The following is a 22,726-nucleotide window of genomic DNA, read 5'->3' on the forward strand; positions in this document are numbered from 1 at the left end:
TAGGTTCACACCAAATTGTAGTCCAACTTGAAACAAAAACTTAATCACAGTATTTAGCTTTGTTAGTGTTTGTTATAGCTTTCTTGTCTAGATTGTGTGCCTTTTCTAAAACCTTCATTTTCATTTCCTTTCATTATTTATTACACTTTGTTGCTGTCTCCCACGTTAGCAAGGTAGTGCAAGGAAACAGTCAAAAAAATGGCCCAACCTGCCCACATACACATGCATATACATACACTTCCACACACGCACATATACATACCTATATTTCTCAACGTATACATATATATTCACACTCAGACATATACATATATACATATGTACATAATTCATACAGTCTGCCCTTATTCATTTCCGTCACCACCCCACCACACATGAAATGACAGCCCCCTCTCCCCGCATGTGCGCAAGGTAGCGCAAGGAAAAGACAACAAAGGCCACATTCGTTCACACTCAGTCTCTAGCTGTCATGGATAATGCACCGAAACCACAGTTATCTTTCCACATCCAGGTCCCACAAAACTTTCTATGGTTTACCCCATACGCTTTACATGCCCTGGTTCAATCCATTGACAGCACGTCAACCCTGGTATACCACATCGTTCAAATTCACTCTATTCCTTGCATGCCTTTCACCCTCCTGCATGATCAGGCCCCAATCATTCAAAATCTTTTTCGCTCCATCTTTTCACTTCCAATTTGGTCTCACACTTCTCCTCGATCCCTCCACTTCTGACATATATGCTCTTGGTCAATCTTTCCTCACTCATTCTCTCCATGTGACCAAACCATTTCAAAACACTCTCTTCTGCTCTCTCAACCACACTCTTTTTATTACCACACATCTCTCATACCCTTTCATTACTTACTCGATCAAACTACCTCACACCACATATTGTCCTCAAACATCTCATTTCCAGCACATCCACCCTACTCTGCGCAACTCTATCTATAGCCCACGCCTCGCAACCATATGACATTGTTGGAAACACTATTCCTTCAAACATACCCATTTTTGCTTTCCAAGATAATGTTCTTGACTTCCATACATTCTTCAAGGCTCCCAGAACTTTTGCCCCCTCCCCCACCCTGTGATTCACTTCCACTTCCATGGTTCCATCCGCTGCCAAATCCACTCCCAGATATCTAAAACACTTCACTTCCTCCAGTTTTTCTCCATTCAAACTTACCTCCCAATTAACTTGTCCCTCAACCCTACTGTACCTAATAACCGTGCTCTTATTCACATTTACTCTCAGCTTTCTTCTTTCACACACTTTACCAAACTCAGTCACCAGCTTCTGCAGTTTCTCACCCGAATCAGCCACCAGCGCTGTATCATCAGCGAACAACAACTGACCCACTTCCCAAGCTCTCTCATCCACAACAGACTGCATACTTGCCCCTCTTTCCAAAACTCTTGCATTCACCTCCCTAACAACCCCGTCCATAAACGAATTAAACAACCATGGAGACATAACACACCCCTGCCACAAACCAACATTCACTGAGAACTATTCACTTTCCTCTCTCACACGAACACATGCCTTACATCCATGATAAGAACTCTTCACTGCTTCTAACAACTTGCCTCCTACACCATATATTCTTAATGCCTTCCATGGAGCTCCTCTATCAGCTCTATTATATGCCTTCTCCAGATCCATAAATGCCACATACAAATCCATTTGCTTTTCTAAGTATTTCTCACATACATTCTTCAAAGCAAACACCTGATCCACACATCCTCTACCACTTCTGAAACCACACTGCTCTTCCCCAATCTGATGCTCTGTACATGCCTTTACCCTCTCAATCAATACCCTCCCATATAATTTCCAAGGAATACTCAACAAATTTATACCTCTGTAATTTGAGCACTCTGCTTTATCCCCTTTGCCTTTGTACTATGGCACTATGCAAGCATTCCGCCAATCCTCAGGCACCTCACCGAGTCATACATACATTAAATAGCCTTACCAACCAGTCATCTACACAGCCATCCCTTTTTTAATAAATTCCACTGCAATACCGTCCAAACCCTGCTGTCTTGCCGGCTTTCATCTTCCACAGAGCTTTTACTACCTCTTGTCTGTTTAACAAATCATTCTCCCTAACCCTCTCACTTTGCACACCACCTCGACCAAAACACCCTATATCTGCCACTATCATCAAACACATTCAGCGAACCTTCAAAATACTCACTCCATCTCCTCACATCACCACTACTTGTTATCACCTCCCCATTAGCCCCTTTCATTGATGTTCCCATTTGTTTCCTTGTCTTACACACTTTATTTACCTCCTTCCAAAAATCTTTTTATTCTCCCTAAAATTCAATGATACTCTCTCACCCCAACTCTCATTTGCCCTGTTTTTCACCTCTTGCAACTTACTCTTGACCTCCTGTCTCTTTCTTTTATACGTCTCCCAGTCATTTGCATTATTTGCCTTCAAAAATTGTTCAAATGCCTCTCTCTTCTTTTTCACTAATAATCTTACTTCTTCATCCCACCACTCACTACCCTTTCTAATCTGCCCACTTCCCGTGCTTCTCATGCCACAAGCATCTTTTGCGCAAGCCATCACTGCTTCCTAAATGCATCCCATTCCTCCCACACTCCCCTTATGTCCTTTATTCTCACCTTTTTCCATTCTGTACTCAGTCTCTCCTGGTACCTCCTCACACAAGTCTCCTTCCCAAGCTCACTTACTCTCACCACTCTTTTCACCCCAACATTCTCTCTTTTCTGAAAGCCTCTACAAATCTTCACCTTCGCCTCCACAAGATAATGATCAGACATCCCTCCAGTTGCACCTCTCAGCACATTAATATCCAAAAGTCTCCAAGAACGCTCTCTGGCCATCTCTCCATTTACATATGTGTACTTATGTATATCTGGAAGTGCTAATGGTCTTAAATTTATCCCCAAAGTAATTCAAGTATAAGTAATGAAGCTTGGCCCCATCTCTTTAACACACTGTACTGTCATACATCATTTTTAAACTGTTGTGCACTGTCTGCAGTTACTTTATTCTAATTCAGTTTATTCTTTTCATCCATTATTATAAAAGTATTTCTTTACATCATTTTTAACAAGTTTTTTGTTTGAATTTATGTTATGGGTTCTGTTTATTTAATCCTGGCATCTTTTGAAGAAGTGTATGGTGTGTACATACATCATCAAGCTGACTTGAAAATGTAAAGGGTGTGATTAGGTCACCCCTCACTCTTCTCTCTTCATTGGTGGGGAAATATAAGACTTCAAGCCTTTCCATGTTAGTCAGCTTTCTTAATTCCAGTACCATCTCTGTAGCTCTTTTCTAAAGCTTCTATGATAGTTTTTGTGCCTTGATAGGTGAGGAGACCAAACTTGAGAAGCTTCTAGTGTAATATTTCCTTTTTTATATACCTGAATGTTATTCTGATATTTTCCAGCAATTAATATGTCTACAGGTTAGGGATGATAGTGACTTACAAATTCCTCTCTTACAGACTCTAGCAGCTTATATTCTGTCTATCTATCTATCCATCAAACTCCAGTGCCATTTCTTAGCCTTTAGTGCTTCACCCTTATCAGGCCACTGGCAGAGGACATCTCTAGCACTGTGTTTCTGGAAGCTCTTACTTAATGTTCTTAACGAGTACTTCTACCTAATGTGCTTACCCTAATGTTCCCACCTACTACTTTTGCCTAATGCTCCTTCCTAATGTTCCTACCCACTGCTTTTACAAAATGTTTCTTCTTAATGCTCCTACTTAATGTTCCTATTTACCAACACTGCCCACCTGGGTATCAGGAGGGTTAGTGACGGCTGCGTAGTGAGCCAGCACTTCTGTGGTGTCAAGTTGCACACCTCTGACCCAGGTAGCTCTCTTTTCTTTCTGCCTCACCCACAAACATATGATCTCTCCTTGTCATACGTAACACTTGACAACACTTAACTCACACGGCTCATTCTTCATAACTAGATTTTTCTGTGGTGAGCACTATGCAGTATCCCTGTCTTTTGACAAAAGGTAGGGGCAGTAGATAGTAGTAGTTGGTAGGAACATTTAGGCAGGAGCATTAGGTAGAAACTTTAGGCATAAGTATTGGGGAGGAACATCTGAGAGGAGCATTAGGTAGAAGTGGTCAGTAGGAACATTAGGTCAGAGCCTCTGCAAACACTGTGCTGGAGTTGCCCTCTGCTAGTGGCCTGTTAAGGGTAAGGCATTAAATGCTATGAAGTGGTACTGGAGTTCACTAACTATGGACTCCGTTGCCGTGGCCACCACCATGAAGGAGTTCCATTCGGGAGCAGGCATCAAAGATGTAGATATATATATAATGGTCCTACCTACTACGTCTATATGTAGCTCCAACCAGTTTATATTCTTTGTGGATGATAGTCATATTGAGTCATTCTTTCATTGTGACCATCCTCATTACTTTCCATTTATGTATTTAAGTTGAATTTCATCAACCATGTATCAGACCAACTCTGGAGTCTGTCTATATATCCCTGTAAGTTGATGCAATCCTCCTTGTTTTTCACTTCTCTCATAACCTTTGCATCACCTGCAAACATATTTGGCAAGAATCCATACCTTCAGGCAAGATATTCACATAGATCAAGAAGAATAATGGCCTTAGAACAGAACCTTGTGGCATTCCACTAGTATCCTCAACCTATTTCATGAAGGCTCCTCTGACATGTGCTGTTTGTTCCTTTCCACCATGATAATCTATCCATTGAAGGAATTTCTTCTTTATTCCTGTTTTGGTGATCCACCTTCTTTACCAGCTTCCCATATGTAACATTGTCAAATGTTTTATGGCAGTTCAGATACAAAACAATCCACCCAGGTGTCTATTCTGTATTGTAAAAAGACACTTCAATCTGTCTAGATTTGCTGAGGGAGTGCCAGATGTTCAATGACTAGTACCTATATACAGTTGCTGATGACTCATCCATTTCCTTGGCGTGATAGAAATTGCTGGCTGCTGGAATCATATATTTTGGGAAAATATTATATTGTATTTCGTCTTTACATTAAAAAGCTAGTTATGTCTGTCTTCACTCTCCAGACAAGCCATAGAAGCTGCCAGATGTACAGTGACAAGCTCTCTATGCAGTTGCCAATGATATATCCATTTCCTTGGCAAGATAGAAATTGCCTCCTGCTGGGTTATTGTACTATATCTTATCCATATGTTATGTTATAAAATAAAGAAATGATAAGTTCCTATAATTCCTGTATTAATGCCTGTAAAGTTATTGTAGGATATCAGCAAATACAATTTTGAAACTGTGTAAATGAAAAGTAGGAAATTTAGTCAGGGCATGAATGTGCATGCTCTGCCTGACACTTCCCAATTTTATTTTTTTAAGCTTATTCATCAACAGCTGATGAGGACATAAATGCTTACTCACTGAAATAAGTAACAATATAGTAAAAACAAAAAATCATTCCCGTTGTGTCCATTATATGATGCAATCCAGATTTGTTCCATGATGTGTTTTTCTTTTTTGACAAGGATTTCAAATTTCAGGCTTCCTGTAGGAGCTAGCAGACGAGGTCCAGGCTAATTCTGCTTGTTAGTTTAAAGCAGAATTTGCTAATTTATAGAAATCTTAAGAGGTTCATTACACATGACCTCTCCCTAAATCAATGTTGTCTCATTTAGGTAATGTCTTCTCTCTAGGAAGTCATCCATTTGTTTTCTGATAATCTGTTTCACTAATATAGAGACCACACTTGTCTGAGAGATTGTAGTTCAGTGCCTCTTCTTGGTCTCCTTTCTTATAGATAAACATATGTTACACAGGAGAAATCTAGTTCAAATTTTGAAAAAAGTTGTCTGCTTTTTTCCTCACTGAATTCTTTGTCTCAGATCTTTACCATGTAGATCAATTTCTGGTTTTGAAAACCAATTTTTTAATTTCAAATTTACTTAAACTTTTTTAAAATACAGGAAATCTGTACTGCAACAATCCAGTGTATTATATCCCAAGCATATTATGATGGTTCTAATACCAAGTGGCCTTTTTTACTCCATTTTCCATCTCCATTTTGGTCGTCCTTTTCCCTTCTTCCTTCCACTTCTAGCATATAAATCCTCTTCATCAGTCCCTTCCATATGCCTGTTTTATGTTTTACTTTTTCATATTTTTCTTTAACTATAGTCCAAGCAGTATGAGTAAGATTAGCAGTTGATTTCTAGATTGTATTTAATTCAATTTTATCCCTGGGGACAGCGAGAGAAAATACTTCCCTGTGCGTTGTAGAAGGTGACTAAAAGGGGAGGGAGCAGGTGGCTGGAAATCCTCCCCTCGTGTTTTTAATTTTCCAAAAGAAGGAACAGAGAAGAGGGCCAAGTGAGGATATTCCCTCTAAGGCTCAGTCCTCTGTTCTTAATGCTACCTATCTAACATGGGAAATGGTGAATATGTATGAAAAAATTTTTTAATTCATGTTTAAATTTTAATGTACCTCATTTTTGTGCCACCTGCAGACACTTTTTCTTTGTCTGTCAGTGCCATCTGTAGTCCATTCATTGCAGGGATTCACACCATAACCTTTAAGTTCATCTTGGTCATAGCTTGAAGATTTTGAATGAGATACTCATTAAGCTTTCCGCAGTTGTTATTCAGCATCCAAAAAAATGAATGGCATTACACGTATAACAGTAAACAGGAATTTCTAAGTTATGCCACCCTTAAAAAAAGGTATAACTTGGAACTTCATAGGACCTGTGACTCTAGTCTGACTTTTATGTTCCTTATGAAAAAAGGTTAGTATGGAAATGAATTTGGCTTAAATTGAAGAAATTTCCATCATTGTCCATGAAACTTTCACAGTTGGTTTCCAGCATCTCAAGAACTTAATAGCATGAAACCCATAACTCATTTGGTTTTATGCCATTATGAAATGGTTTAACCAGCAACTTAATGTGGCTCATACCGTGAAGAAAATGTTACCTTTGACCTTGAAACTTTATACAGTTGATTCCTATCATCTGTATAACTAATTGGTATTAGATCCATGACCCAAGTTAAGATTTTTGCTACTAAAAAAGGTTTTAACCCAGAACTTAATGTGGATTACAGTTTGATTTTATCAATTACCTTTGATAGATGCTATATCTTTGATATTTTTCAGATTGTATTTCCACCCATTCTTTCAGTTCCTATAAATGTGCTGAGCAGCAGATGATGCAAGTGTTCCATGGAATGCCTTTCTAATTTGTGATGGTTTTTATTGCTGTAAATGTTATCTGTTTGTGAAGTGAATGCATCATGAATTGAAAATAATTAATGATAAAAAAACATCATCCCAGTTTCCTAACTTATTGTGGACTTTTTCAGGGATGCATCTGTAGGAAATTTGATCTATTTAAGCAGTGAGCAAGCTCTAGCAGATTTGGCAACCTTTACTATGGGCATGCAGGAAACTCTTGGTTTGAAAGAGAATAAATGGATAGCATTTGGTGGGTCATATCCAGGATCACTGGCTGCCTGGTACCGTATGAAGTATCCACATCTTGTACATGGGGCTGTTGCCACAAGTGCTCCTATTGTTGCTCAGATCAATTTCAAAGGTGAGTCTAGTTTTCATGATGAAGTCTTAAGGTTGTTATCTAGTCAGTAGATTTCTGTATACTCTCATATTCTCATCAGTTACCATTACTTGCAGTATTTAAGAACATGGGAGGATGTTATGTTAGATACTTGATAAAGTGTGCAGGTTACTTGCTTTACAAATTTAGGATGCTATTTTTTTGTGATGAGAGGAGAAATTTGGTCACAAGGTTCAAGATGTGGAGAAAGGATTTAGTGAAGAAGTGATAGATGGAAATAGGGTCCTAGGTGCAAATGGCAATGTTGAAGGAACATATGAATTATATGTATGAATAGGCATGAGTATTGCAAGCACATAATTTTAAAACAAAGATATTCATAAATACACATGACACCATGGAAGACAAGATAGACAAATGCAAGATTGATTTGTTTTGGTAAGAAGGAATATTGCATACTCTGACATGTCAAATCAAGCACTTTTAAAGGTATTAGTACTCAATGAAAATTCCAGCACTTCTATGTAATCACAGATCACTACTTTGGTCTACATCATACAAAAACTAAAGTAAGAAAAGACAAATTTCGTGAAGCATGTGACAGTGCAAGAACTGCTTCAGAAGTCATCAAAACCTTTACATGTCTTGGTAGAAAGCTGCAACCCTTTACCCTAGCCCTTGACCTGATGCTCTCAAGCCTTAACTGAGTTTTGACCATCTTCCAAGCATGTCAGCATGAGCTTCTATGATAGATGAAATGCAAGACCTGCCTTCCACTTCTTTCAAGGCATCCATCTCATCAAAGTAAGATAAAATCATGTTTAATGTTTTTAATCATGATATCTAACGTGGATGAGGACATATGAGAGAGTACATTTAGATGCTTTGCAGTTGATATGAGTGATTGAACTGTAGAAAACGAAGACCAAGAGAAAATGCAAAAATATTTTGAGACTTTATACAACTGAGTGGAGGAGATCTGAATGGAATTCAGTGAAGAGAAATATTAACAGATAAGTCATGGGACCATTAATAACACTGGTCAACAAAGATTATGTCCCGTGGAAAACATATGTTTCTTATGTTTTCTTTGCATGCTGAATTTAAATGTTTTCAGAATTTCTCTGCTGCTCATAGTTTTTTTGTTCCAGCATACTCACATATCATTACGTACAGTATATATGTACTAGTGCTCTGTGGAGCATTTGAAACAAAAAGTTCAACAAACACAGCTATTTTGATTTTTTATGAAGCCCAGTAACTTTTCTTCGGAAAGCACAAGCCTAGATAAATGAGTCACCAGGGACCTGCAGAAACACAACTGGAAATATTTGTTCATCCAAACAGTGCCCACTCCTGAGTAGCAGTTGCAGGTTAGAACTCAATGTGTAAAATGTCTTTTCCACTCTGTTGACAGATTGTGCTTTTGTGTATGCAAATGTTGTGAAGGTACCCCATCCATCATTATGATGCCGAGAAACTGTATAAATAGTCCAAATTCTTTCTGCTACATCTGTAGTGAATTGACATTCATATCGCAAAAACTTTCTTTCACCCCCTCATTAAAATGCTACAAGCATTACTTTGGTTGTAAAGTGAGTGACCAGTATAAAAGTTGGGCCCCCCATATTTGTTGTGTCACATGTGTCAGGCTTCTCACAGCGCAGGCAAAAGGTTCATATCATATGCCTTTTGCCAATCCTATGGTTTGGAGGGAACCCAAAGATCATGCTTTGGAGTGCTACTTCTGCCTGACAAATATAAATGGTATGACATCAAAATCCAAGCATACTGTTAATTATCCCTAATTTACCATATGCTATGAGGCCAGTACCTCAGTCAGAAATTACCTGTGCTAAAGCCTCCAAGAAACATGACATTGAGTGATGAGTGTGGTGATGAGAAAGTAGACCAAAGGATAATATGGATCCACCTTTTGAAGCTAGCTGTTCTTCAAGGGAACCACATTTGCTGAGTCAAGGAGATATTAATGATCTTGTCTACGACTTGAATTTTTCTTATGAAGCAAGCTGAATTTTTGGGTTCCAGTTTAAGGTGCTGGAGTCTTCTCCAGAATGAAACTAAAGTTTTTTTTTATTGTGATCACCATGTTGTTTTCAAAGAATTTTTCTCCCTTGAAGATGGTCTGGTGTTTTGCAATGATGTTCGTTCTGTTATGGAGGCACTTGGCCAAAAATACAACAGAGATGAGTGGCAGTTGCTGATTGACTCATCAAAAGTAAGCTTGAAAGTGGTTCTACTCCACAACAGAGATAAGTTCCCCTCCGTTGTTCTGCCTCACACAGCTAACATGAAGGAATGGTATGATAACATGAAGCTTCTTTTGGAAAAAATTAAGTATAGGGACTTTAAGTGGAATGTATGTGATGACCTAAATGATGTGGCACTTCTACTTGGAATGCAGCTTGATTACACGAAGTTCTGTTGTTCCACTGTGAGTGGGACTGCTGGGACAAGAAAAATCATAATGTAAAGAAAGTGTGGCCAAGATCACTCACTCCATTGAAGAATAATGTCATCATTCCTCCTCTTGTTGATCCTGAGAAAATATATCTGCCTTCGTCAAAGGTATCAATAAAACTGGCTCTGGAGTCACATGTTCAAGGAGTAAATACCCTAGAATCAGTGTTGCAAAAATCAAGGAGGGTATTTTTGTAGGATCACAGATGAGGGAACTGTTTTGAGATGAAAAGTTCGATGAAAAGCTAAATGAAGTTGAAAAACTGCATGGCTGTCATTTAAGAGAGTTTGCAGAGATTTTTTGGAAATCACAGATAAAAAACTACTGTGATGTAGATCTCTTGACTTCATATAAATTTCTGAGGTGCAACATAAGTCTAGAAATCCACATTTTGGACTTGCACTTAGACTTTTTCGTGGAAAAACTTGGGGCAATCAGTGATGAGCACAGTGGAAGATTTCATCAGGACATTTTGGATGTGGAAAATTGGTACTAAGGGAAGTGGAGCCCCTCTGTGTTGACAGATTACTGCTGACACTAAGGAAGGATGTTCCTGAGGCCAAATATAATAGAAAATGGTACACTTCTACATTTTAAAAGTAAGTTTTTTAAGTATAAAAAACCAGCCTTATTTATGAATGAGTAATTTACACTTACTATAAAATCCAATTGCTCTGTAACTTAAAAACCATGTCTGATAGAAGAATTCTTAAAACAGATTCGAATTCAGTGTAAATTGTGGGACAAAAAACAAGTGAAAACTTTGTTGACCAGTGTAATATTTCAGTGCTTACGTAGAAAGGCCCTACTGAAAAAGAGATAGAGAGTGATATTTATGTGAAGGATTTGGGAATGAGTGGAGACCCTTTTGTTTTACTGTGGCCACACCCTTGATGGAAGTTTCAAAAATAAAGTCTAGAAAGAAAGTTTCAAAAATATAGATATGTAGATTGGAATCATTATTAATGCTTAACATGAATCTAAGGTACTCATTGATAAGATGATGCTCTCAGTGTGTGTGCGCATGCGGGGGGAGGGGTTGTCATTTCATGTGTGACAGGGTGGCGACAGGAAAGAATAAAGCCAGAAAGTATGAAATATGTACATGTGTATATATGTATATGTCTGTGTATGTATATATATGTATATGTTGAAATGTTATTCATTTATTATACCTTGTCATTATCTCCCGCATTAGCGAGGTAGCGTAAGGAAACAGACGAAAGAATGGCCCAACCCACCCACATACACATGTATATACATACATGTCCACTCACACACATATACATACCTATACATCTCAACGTATACATATGTATACACACACAGACATATACATATATACACATAGAACTTACAAACCTCCAACAGCCAGGATTGAACCCGGGACCCCTGTGCACTATGTTTGTATTCATATACCTCCGCATTGTACAGTTAGTTTCGGTAAAATGCTATCTGCTGGCTATGTGCGCCTGTAGGGAAATAACAGGTGTAGACTCGTTGTTCACCATTGTGAGACGAGGGGTATTCGAGTACTTCGTATTCGAATAGTTATTTCCCATTAGCCAGGCCCATAGCCTAGCGGTTAGCATTCCTGCCTCTTGCACAGGGGTCCCGGGTTCGATCCTGGCTGTTGAAGGTTTTCATGTTCTATGAAGGTGCGCGTTTCTGTGCACTATGTTCGTATATATATACACATGTACATAATTCATACTGTCTGCCCTTATTCATTCCCGTCGCCACTTCACCACACATGAAATGACAACCCCTCCCCCCCACATGTGTGCGAGGTTGCACTAGGAAAAGACAATAAAGGCCACATTCGTTCACACTCAGTCTCTAGCTGTCATGTATAATGCACCGAAACCACAGCTCCCTTTCCACATCCAGTCCCCATTAATTTTCCATGGTTTACCCCAGACGCTTTACATGCCCTGGTTCAATCCATTGACAGCACGTCGACCCCGGTATATGTTGAAATGTATAGGTATGTATATGTGTGTGTGTGGACGTGTATGTATATACATGTGTATGTGGGTAGGTTGGAACATTCTTTCGTCTGTTTCCTTGCACTACCTCGCTAATGTGGGAGACAGTGACAAAGTATAATAAATGAATAAATACTAAGAACATAGTAGATAGTAGTTGGTAGGCAGCCAACGACCAGGGAGGTATATTACAAGTACTACCCACCTGAGTATTTGGAGGGTTAGTGACTGCTGCTTAGTGAGCCAGCACTTAAGTGGTTGTCAAGTTTCATTTCTCTGACCTACGTAACTGTCTTTTCTTTCTGCCTCACTCACACATGGACTACTGGCATTTTGCCCTCAAACATACAATGTCTCCTTGTCATACGTAACACTTTATAAAACTTAACTCACACAGCTCATTCTTTGCAACTAGATTTTCATGCGGTTAACACTATGGACTATCCTTGCCTTTTAGCAAAATGTTAGGAGCAGTAGATAGAAGTACTGGGTGGGAACATTCAGGCACTAGCATTAGGTAGAAAGAAGGTAGGTAGGAGCATTAGATAGTGGTAGAGATTGAGTGTAGAATGGCAAAAGGTGAGAGCAAATGATACGAGGGGAGTGGGTGAGGAATGGGACATTAGCTAGAAGCCTGTGCAAACACTGTGCTAGAGTTGTCCTCTGTCAGTGGTCTGTTAAGTGCCTTAGCTAGAAGCCTGTGCAAACACTATGCTAGAGTTGTCCTCTGCCAGTCGTCTGTTAAGGTAGAGGCACTAAAATCTATGAAGCGGCACAGGAGTGAGCTAGTTATGGGGACTCTATTGCCATGGCCACCCCCTTGAGGGAGTTCCACCCGGAACAGGCGTCAGAGACATAGATAGGTAGATACTACGAGACTATGCCACAAGAGACGGAAAGGTAATGAGGAAAATGTTTAATATATACATAATAAATGCAAGTGAATGCAGTGGACCTCTCGATTTACATGACAGTTCTTGGAAATGGTTGTAGAAATGAAAAATGCATAAATCAAATAATATAACTAATGGAGATCAGGGATTTCGTTCCTTAGGGAAGTAGTATTCCTTTACAGAAAGTGAAAGTGGCATGCACAGCTTTGCACAGGGGAATGTTTGTGATGACTGATGCATGATTTGATATGTTCTTTAAAGTTGATTCATGGTGGTACCTTGGGTAGGCAAAATCATGGATTACAGGAAAAATAAATGAACATCCTCCCAAGTTTTCGTCTCTTTTTCCATGACCTCTTTATGAAGGATTAACAAAAAAATATTTCATGAGGGTATATGAATAAATTTAAAAGGAACAGGGCTCCTTGCCTGACCCACTTGGGGAATAAGGTTCCATCTGAGGAACATGGTACTCACGATGAACTCGTGAATTCTGTCTGGCCTACAGTGACTTATGAGGAAGTATTGTAATATGGTGAGTGAAATGTTTATGATAATGTTAACAAAATACAGCATACAAATGTCTTCCAAAGTTTACTGATGGTTTTACTTGAATATTATTGAAACAATGTTTATTTGAGTTTTTAACTGAAAAATACTTCAGAAAACAATGGGAGGAAGCTATGTCCCTTTAGGGGAAACAGTTTTCCTTAGTGGGAAGTGAAGGTGGTATATACTGCTTCACAAACAGCGAGAGTGTGTGATGACTGCTGGGTTAGTTAACATGTACCTTCATAATTTTGATCCAAATTGTACTTTGAGGTAGGCAAAAATCTTCATAACTCCAGAAAAATAAGAGAACATCTTTACAAATTTTAGTCCATTTTCTCAGATCTCTTTTGGGGAATAAAGAAAGAATATTACTTGAAAGTATACAAACAAATCTAAAAGGAACAGGGCTACTACCTGAGGAGTAAGGCCGTGCCCGAGGAACATGGTGCCCAATCTGACCTTATGTTAATTCAATCCAAGCTATGATGAGTTATGAGAATGTACCATAATGTATGAATAACCTTCCCAAGTTTCCATCCATTCTCCAAGACCTCATTTGGGGTGATAACAATAGAATATTATATGACAGTATAAGAACAAATCTAAAAGGAACAGGGCTCCTAGCTTTACCCATGAGGAACAAGGCTGCATCTGAGGAACATGGTGCCCAACCTGACTTCAGGGGAAATTAGTTCAGGGTGCAGTGAGTTATGACATTGTACCGTAATGTATGAATAATGCTATGGTTATGGTTGTGTTGACAAAACATAGCCTGCCTTTTATTTTTGAAATTTTATTGATAATTTTACAGCAGTGTTATTGAAATTTTATGTATGTGGGTTATTAATGGAGAACTATACCTCAGGAATATAACAAGCTCATAGCCAGGAAGGAAGCAGTGTTCCTTTTGGGGAAATGATGTTTCCTGGAGGAAAGCCAAGGTGATGGGCGCTGTTCTGCAGACAGAGAGTTCCACCTAGTACATCCGTATTTCAGCTTTGGTACAGTACCTACATTGTATTAAGACTTTAAGCACCTAAATTCACTAAGTCCAAGTGGATGATTAATATCAGCAGTTCATTCACCTCTCTCATAGCATTAGCGCACATTCATTTTAACTTCACTGGTGAGGGCTTTATGCTTCTTAGCACCACTGGTATGAGGTGAACTTAAAAGATGATGTAAAGTGAAATTAAGCAAGAAACTTGTTAAAAAAGTTGGTTTTTTTTTTTTTTTTTTTTTTTTTTTTATACTTTGTCGCTGTCTCCCGCGTTTGCGAGGTAGCGCAAGGAAACAGACGAAAGAAATGGCCCAACCCCCCCCATACACATGTACATACACACGTCCACACACGCAAATATACATACCTACACAGCTTTCCTTGGTTTACCCCGGACGCTTCACATGCCTTGATTCAATCCACTGACAGCACGTCAACCCCTGTATACCACATCGCTCCAATTCCCTCTATTCCTTGCCCTCCTTTCACCCTCCTGCATGTTCAGGCCCCGATCACACAAAATCCTTTTCACTCCATCTTTCCACCTCCAATTTGGTCTCCCTCTTCTCCTCGTTCCCTCCACCTCCGACACATATATCCTCTTGGTCAATCTTTCCTCACTCATTCTCTCCATGTGCCCAAACCATTTCAAAACATCCTCTTCTGCTCTCTCAACCACGCTCTTTTTATTTCCACACATCTCTCTTACCCTTACGTTACTTACTCGATCAAACCACCTCACACCACACATTGTCCTCAAACATCTCATTTCCAGCACATCCATCCTCCTGCGCACAACTCTATCCATAGCCCACGCCTCGCAACCATACAACATTGTTGGAACTACTATTCCTTCAAACATACCCATTTTTGCTTTCCGGGATAATGTTCTCGACTTCCACACATTTTTCAAGGCTCCCAAAATTTTTCGCCCCCTCCCCCACCCTATGATCCACTTCCGCTTCCATGGTTCCATCCGCTGACAGATCCACTCCCAGATATCTAAAACACTTCACTTCCTCCAGTTTTTCTCCATTCAAACTCACCTCCCAATTGACTTGACCCTCAACCCTACTGTACCTAATAACCTTGCTCTTATTCACATTTACTCTTAACTTTCTTCTTCCACACACTTTACCAAACTCCGTCACCAGCTTCTGCAGTTTCTCACATGAATCCGCCACCAGCGCTGTATCATCAGCGAACAACAACTGACTCACTTCCCAAGCTCTCTCATCCCCAACAGACTTCATACTTTTATTGTATATGAGTGATAATTGAATGAAATATAGAAACATTAAAAAAGATGTAAAAGTACTTTTGTTGTCTATGAGTGGTAGCTGAATGGAATACAGTACACTGAATGAGGACATAGTAAATGCAGACAGCGTGCAGAAGTTTAGAAAGTTGTATGATATTGGAAAAGATTTAGAGATAGGGCCCTACAAGTGTAAAATTCCCTCCCATTATAGTACAAATAGGTAATTATTAGGAATGACATATGACTTATTAGGGATGGGTCACAGCAAAGGAAAGCCTTGATATGAATGTTATGTAGTGGGAAATAAGCTGCAGGAATATGTGTATGAGAAAGAATTGGGAGCCAGCTTTGTCCCTAATCTGTTTCCAGAATTCCATCCTACATAAGGCCTAAAGAAGGATATGCTTTTCAGGTTTTGTCACTTCACCTAAAGAAGCACAAAGACCTAATAGAGAAGGTCCAGAGGAGGATATCAAAGATGGTACAAGAATTAAGAGAGCTGAGTTATGGGGAAAAGCTAGAGGTTTAGAATTTTCCCATCTTGGAAGAGAGAAGAGTGAGGAATGATCTAATAACAACCTTTGTTGCAAACCAGATTAATGATGTAGAAAGTGAACAGTTCTTTGAGAGATGTACGGATGGAAGAACCAGAGGATTTAACATGAGAGATGTAGGGATGGAAGAACCAGAGGATTTAACATGAAATTAAGAAACTTTTTAAAAAATGTAAAGAAATCCTTTTATTGTATAAGAGTGATGGATTAGTGGAATAAACTGAATGAGGACACAGTAAATGCAGACAATCCATACTAGTTTTAAAAAATGTGCGAAAGTAGATAAAGCATGATAGATGGGGCCTCATGAGTGTAAAACTCCCTCCCTGTATAGTGCAAATAGTTATTTGCACATAACATTCACTCCACATCACAAACAGGAGCAGAGAGTCCATAAACAAACTAGATACTCTAAGAATACTCACTGATACCAGATTTTGAGAAGAAGAATCCTCAGTGTCATGCAGAAACAGTTATGACTCATGTTCCTGATCACCCAGCCTTTCAGGAGTAGAGAAAAAGGAATGGCAAACCACAGAAAGTGAACTCATAACAATCAGGAATTTCTATATAGCCATTAACATTTAGCACCTGCAAAATGAAATTAATTCCAATACATATCCTTCTCGCTATGCTCAGCACCCAGTTTTGTGCAGCAATATTGACCCCTCTTCCACCAGAGCTATTCGTAACCACCCTCTAGCATAAAGGCAGGGAAAATTGCTCACCACGGTGGGTGCTACTGTCTGGGTTTCAGTAGGGATAGTGGTAGTAGCACAGTAAGCCAGCATTCCAGTGTTTGTTATGTACCCCCTTTCAGGCCCAGATCTCTGTCTTCTATGTTTTCTCTTGTCTCATCCACACTTGGGTTACTGTTATTTAATCCCAGTCTCATTCCCTCTTTCTCTTACTCACAACACTTAACAGCACATGATTCACACGTATTTTTATTTTCTAACAGCACATGATTCACACGTATCTTTATTTTCTTTTCTATTTTTTTTTTTCTACCTTGTGATTTTTCATGAATTCCTGCTGTACAACCACCTGTTCATTCTTTGTTCTGGATTCAAAGCAGTGCCACTGGTTATGAGGGGTTTGATGGATCCCAGGACCCACATTACTACCATTATGTGACCGTGATTCACCCCGTGTCCATAGCTGCAGCTCCTGGACCTGGCTCTTTTTCTGCCCATTTCTGCAATTTGCAGTCTTAATTCTAACTTTTTTCAATTGAACACCATCTGTCTACCTCTTCATTTGATATTTTTCTTTTCTCAAAAATCAGGATGTCCAAGGCTGCTTCTCCACTGCACTGTTAGATCACGAACTATAATCTCTATCATTTTGCTTCTGCTCCAAGGATAGACTTTTTTGCATACTGTGGTAAAAAAAAAAGAATGTAGATCACCTTATGGATTTTGAATCTCCTAGCTTTTATGCCATCTGGTTGAAAATCTCTGTACCCATAAGATAGACAGATATGTACCCTCTTTATTGTATCCTTAAGATAGGTAGATATGTACCCTCTGTTACCTTGCTTTGGTGCTTCATTTATTTATTTATTATAATTAATCGCCATCTCCCATGTTAGTGGGGTAGTGCAAGGACACAGACGAGGAATGGCCCAACCTCCCCACATACACATGTATATACATAAATGCCCACACATGCACAAACACATACATATACATTTCACTGTATACATACATATACATGTTGGAAAGGATCACAATTTTGCGCGTGATCAAGATATTCCTATGAGTCCACGGGGAAAATGAAACACGAAAAGTTTCTAAGTGCACTTTCGTGTAATAATCACATCATCAGGGGAGACACGAGAGAGAAATATAACAGTCAGTTGATATACATCGAAGAGACGAAGCAAGGACGCCATTTGGTAAACATGTGGTTGTCCAAAACATGCCATGAGCGTTCATAAACGTATCAGTCCTCTGTTCTTAACGCTACCTCGCTAATGCGGGAAATGGCGAACAGTTTGAAAGAAAGAAAAGATCAACAATAGAGTTATTTAATTTGTCTATACAAATTTGTCTATACAAATTAGATAACTTTATTGTTGATAAAATTTGTAAAATGATAAGTTTATGAATGCTCGTATGTTTTGGACAGTCACGTTTACCAAATGGCATCCTAGCTCCGTCTCTTCGATGTATATCAACTGACTGTTATATTTCTCTCTTGTGTCTCTCCTGATGATGTAAATATTACACGAAAGTGCACTTGGGAACTTTTCGTGTTTCATTTTCCCCATGGACTCATAGGAATACATATACATACACAGACATATACATATATACACATGTACATATTCATACTTACTGCATTCATACATTCCTGTTGCCACCCTGCCACACATGAAATAGCATCCTTCTCCCCCCCTCTAGTGAGGTAGCGTCAGGAATGACAGAAAAGGCCACATTCGTTCACACTCAGTCTCAAGCTGTCATGTGTAATGCACCGAAACCACAGCATCCTTTCTACATCCAGGCCCACAAATCTTACCATGGTTTACCCCAGACGCTTCACATGCCCTGGCTCACTCCATTGACAGCAGGTCCATCCCAGTATACCACATCATTCCAATTCACTCATATATCATTCCAATTCACTCTATTCCTTGCTTGCCTTTCACCCTCCTGTATGTTTAGGCCCCAATCCCTCAAAGTCTTTTTCACTCCATCCTTCCACCTCCAGTTTGGTCTCCTGCTTCTACTTGTTCCCTCCACCTCTGATACATATATCATCTTTGTCAATCTTTCCTCACTCATTCTCTCCATGTGTCCAAATCATTTCAATACACCCTCTTCTGCTCTCTCAACCACACTCTTTTTATTACTACACATCACTCTTACCCTTTCATTACTTACTTGATCAAACCACCTCACACCACATATTGTCCTCAAACATATCATTTCCAACACATCCATCCTCCTCCACACAAACCTATGTACAGCCCATGCCTCACAACCATATAACATTGTTGGAACCACTATTCCTTTGAGCATACCCATTTTTACTCTCCAAGATAATGTTCTTGCCTTCCACACATCCTTCAATGCTCCCAGAACTTTCAGTCCCTCCCCACCCTGTGACTCACCTCTGCATTCAGGGTTCCATCCACTGGTAAGTCCACTCCCAGACATCTAAAACACTTCACTTCCTCCAGCTTTTCTCCATTCAAGCTTACCTCTAATTAACTTGTCCCTCAACCCTACTAAACCTGATAACTTTGCTCCTATTCTAATTTACTCTCAACTTTCTTCTTTCACACACTTTACCAAACTCAGTCACCAACTTCTGTAGTTTCTCACCCAAATCAGCCACCAGCACTGTATCATCAGTGAAGAACAACTAACTCCCTTCCCAAGTCCCCTCATCCACAACAGACTGCATACTTGCCCCTCTATCCAAAACTCCTGCATTCCCCTCTTTAACCACACCATCCATAAACAAATTAAGCAACCATGGAGACATCATGCACCCCTTCCGCAGACCGACATTCACTTGGAACCAATCACTTTCCTCTCTTCCTACTCGTACACGTGCCTTATATCCTTGGTAAAAACTTTTCACTTCTAGTAACTTACCTACCACACCATAAACTCATAAAACCTCCCACAAAGCATCTCTATCAACCCTATCATATGCCTTCTCCAGATAATGCTATATACAAATCCATCTGTTTTTCTAAGTATTTCTCACACATACTTTGACCCAAACACCTGATCCACACATCCTCTACCACTTCTGAAACCACACTGTTCTCCAATCTGATGCTCTGTACATGTCTTTACCCTATCAATCAATACCCTCCCATATAATTTCCCAGGAATACTCAACAAACTTATGTCTCTGTAATTTGAACGCTTACCTTTATCCCCTTTGCCCTTGTACAGTGGCACTATGCATGCATTCTGCCAATCCTCAGGCACTTCACCATGATCCATACATAAATTGAATATCCTTACCAACCAATCAACAACACAGTCACCTCCCTTTTTTGATAAATTCCAATGCAATACCATCCAAACCTGCCCCCTTGCTGGCTTTCATCTTTCATGAAACTTTCACTACCTCTTCTCTGTTTACCAAACCATTCTCCTAGACCGTCTCACTTTACACTCCACCCCAATAAAAACACCCTATATCTCCCACTGTATCATCAAAGACATTCAACAGACCTTCAAAATACTCACTCCATCTCCTCACTTCATCACTACTTGTTATTACCTCCCCATTTGCCCCCTTCACCGATATTCCCATTTGTTCTCTTGTCACGCACTTTATTTACCTCCTTCCAAAACATCTTTATATTTAATATTCATATATTATACTTCCATCCGCTGCCAGATCCACTCCCAGATATCTAAAACACGGAAGTGAATCATAGGGTGGGGGATTGGGCGAAAATCCTGGGAGCCTTGAAGAATGTTTGGAAGTTGAGAACATTATCTCAGAAAGCAAAAATGGGTATGTTTGAAGGAATAGTGGTTCCAACAATGTTGTATGGTTGCGAGGCGTGGGCTATGGATAGAGTTGTGCGCAGGAGGGTGGATATGATGGAAATGAGATGTTTGAGGACAATGTGTGGTGTGAGGTGGTTTGATCGAGTAAGTAATGTAAGGGTAAGAGAGATGTGTGGAAATAAAAAGAGCGTGGTTGAGAGAGCAGAAGAGGGTGTTTTGAAATGGTTTGGGCACATGGAGAGAATGAGTGAGGAGAGATTGACCAAGAGGATATATGTGTCGGAGGTGGAGGGAACGAGGAGAAGTGGGAGACCAAATTGGAGGTGGAAAGATGGAGTGAAAAAGATTTTGAGTGATCGGGGCCTGAACATGCAGGGGGGTGAAAGGCGGGCAAGGAATAGAGTGAATTGGATCGATGTGGTATACCGGGATTGACGTGCTGTCAGTGGATTGAATCAGGGCATGTGAAGCGTCTGGGGTAAACCATGGAAAGTTGTGTGGGGCCTGGATGTGGAAAGGGAGCTGTGGTTTCGGGCATTATTGCATGACAGCTGGAGACTGAGTGTGAACAAATGGGGCCTTTGTTGTCTTTTCCTAGCGCTACCTCGCACACATGAGGGGGGAGGGGGATGGTATTCCATGTGTGATGAGGTGGCGATGGGAATGAATAAAGGCAGACTGTGTGAATTGTGTGCATGGGTATATATGTATGTGTCTGGGTGTGTATATATATGTGTACATTGAGAGGTATAGGTATGTATATTTGCGTGTGTGGACGTGTATGTATATACATGTGTATGGGGGTGGGTTGGGCCATTTCTTTCGTCTGTTTCCTTGCGCTACCTCGCAAACGCGGGAGACCGAGAAAGCAAAATAAAAAATGAAAAATAAAATATTATACTTAGTTGCTTTCTCCTGCTTTAACGAGGTAGCACAAGGAAACAGATGGAAGAATGTCCCAACCCACCCTCGTACTCATGCACATACATAAATACCCACACACGCACATATACATACCTATACATTTCAATGTATACTTACATATACATACACAGACATATACATATATACACATGTACATATTCATATTTGCTGCCTTCATCCATTCCTGTTGCCAGTCTGCCACACATGAAACAGCCCCCAACTCCCCCAATGCGCGCGAGGTAGTGCTAGGAAAAGACAACAAAGGCCGCATTCGTTCACACTCAGTCTCAAGCTGTCATGTGTAATGCGCTGAAACTACAGTTCCCTTTCCACATCCAGGTCCCACAAAACTTTTCATGGTTTACCCCAGACGCTTCACATGCCCTGGTTCAATCCATTGACAGCATGTCCACCCCATTATACCACATTGTTCCGATTCACTCTATTCCTTGCATGCCTTTCACCCTCCTGTATGTTTAGGCCCCAATTGCTCAAAATCTTTTTCACTCCATCTTTCCACCTCCAGTTTGGTTTCCCACTTCTTATTCCCTCCACCTCTGACACATATATCCTCTTTGTCAATCTTTTCTCACTCATTCTCTCTGTGTGACCAAACCATTTCAATACACCCTCTTCTGCTCTCTCAACCAAACTCTTTTTATTACCACACATCTCTCTTATCCTTTCATTTCTTACTCAATCAAACCACCTCACACCACATATTGTCCTCAAATATTTCATTTCCAACACATCCACCCTCCTCCACACAACCTTATCTATAGCCCATGCCTCACATCCATATAACATTGTTGGAACCACTATTACTTCAAGCATACCCATTTTTGCTCTCCAAGATAACGTTCTCACTTTCCACACATTCTTCAGTGCCCCTAGAACCTTTGCCCCCTCCCCCACCCTGTGACTCACTTCTGCTTCCATGGTTTCATCCGCTGCTAAATCCACTCCCAGATATCTAAAACACTTCATTTCCTCCAGTTTTTCTGCATTCAAACTTAC

The 22,726-nt window shown here is 39.9% G+C and overlaps 1 protein-coding gene across 4 annotated transcripts in view; it reads left to right on the forward strand.

Moving 5' to 3' along the window:
- The window catches only part of LOC139758427 (putative serine protease K12H4.7), a 245,973-nt gene that overhangs the window by 34,698 nt on the left and 188,549 nt on the right, over positions 1-22,726 (forward strand). For all 4 annotated transcript variants that reach the window (XM_071679823.1, XM_071679824.1, XM_071679825.1 and 1 more), the window contains exon 3: positions 7,354-7,586. In XM_071679823.1, coding sequence (XP_071535924.1) covers positions 7,354-7,586 — 233 coding nt within the window. The remainder of the gene's footprint in view (positions 1-7,353; positions 7,587-22,726) is intronic.

This window comes from Panulirus ornatus, chromosome 30, assembly GCF_036320965.1.
Source record: "Panulirus ornatus isolate Po-2019 chromosome 30, ASM3632096v1, whole genome shotgun sequence".
Taxonomy (NCBI): Eukaryota; Metazoa; Arthropoda; class Malacostraca; order Decapoda; family Palinuridae; genus Panulirus; species Panulirus ornatus.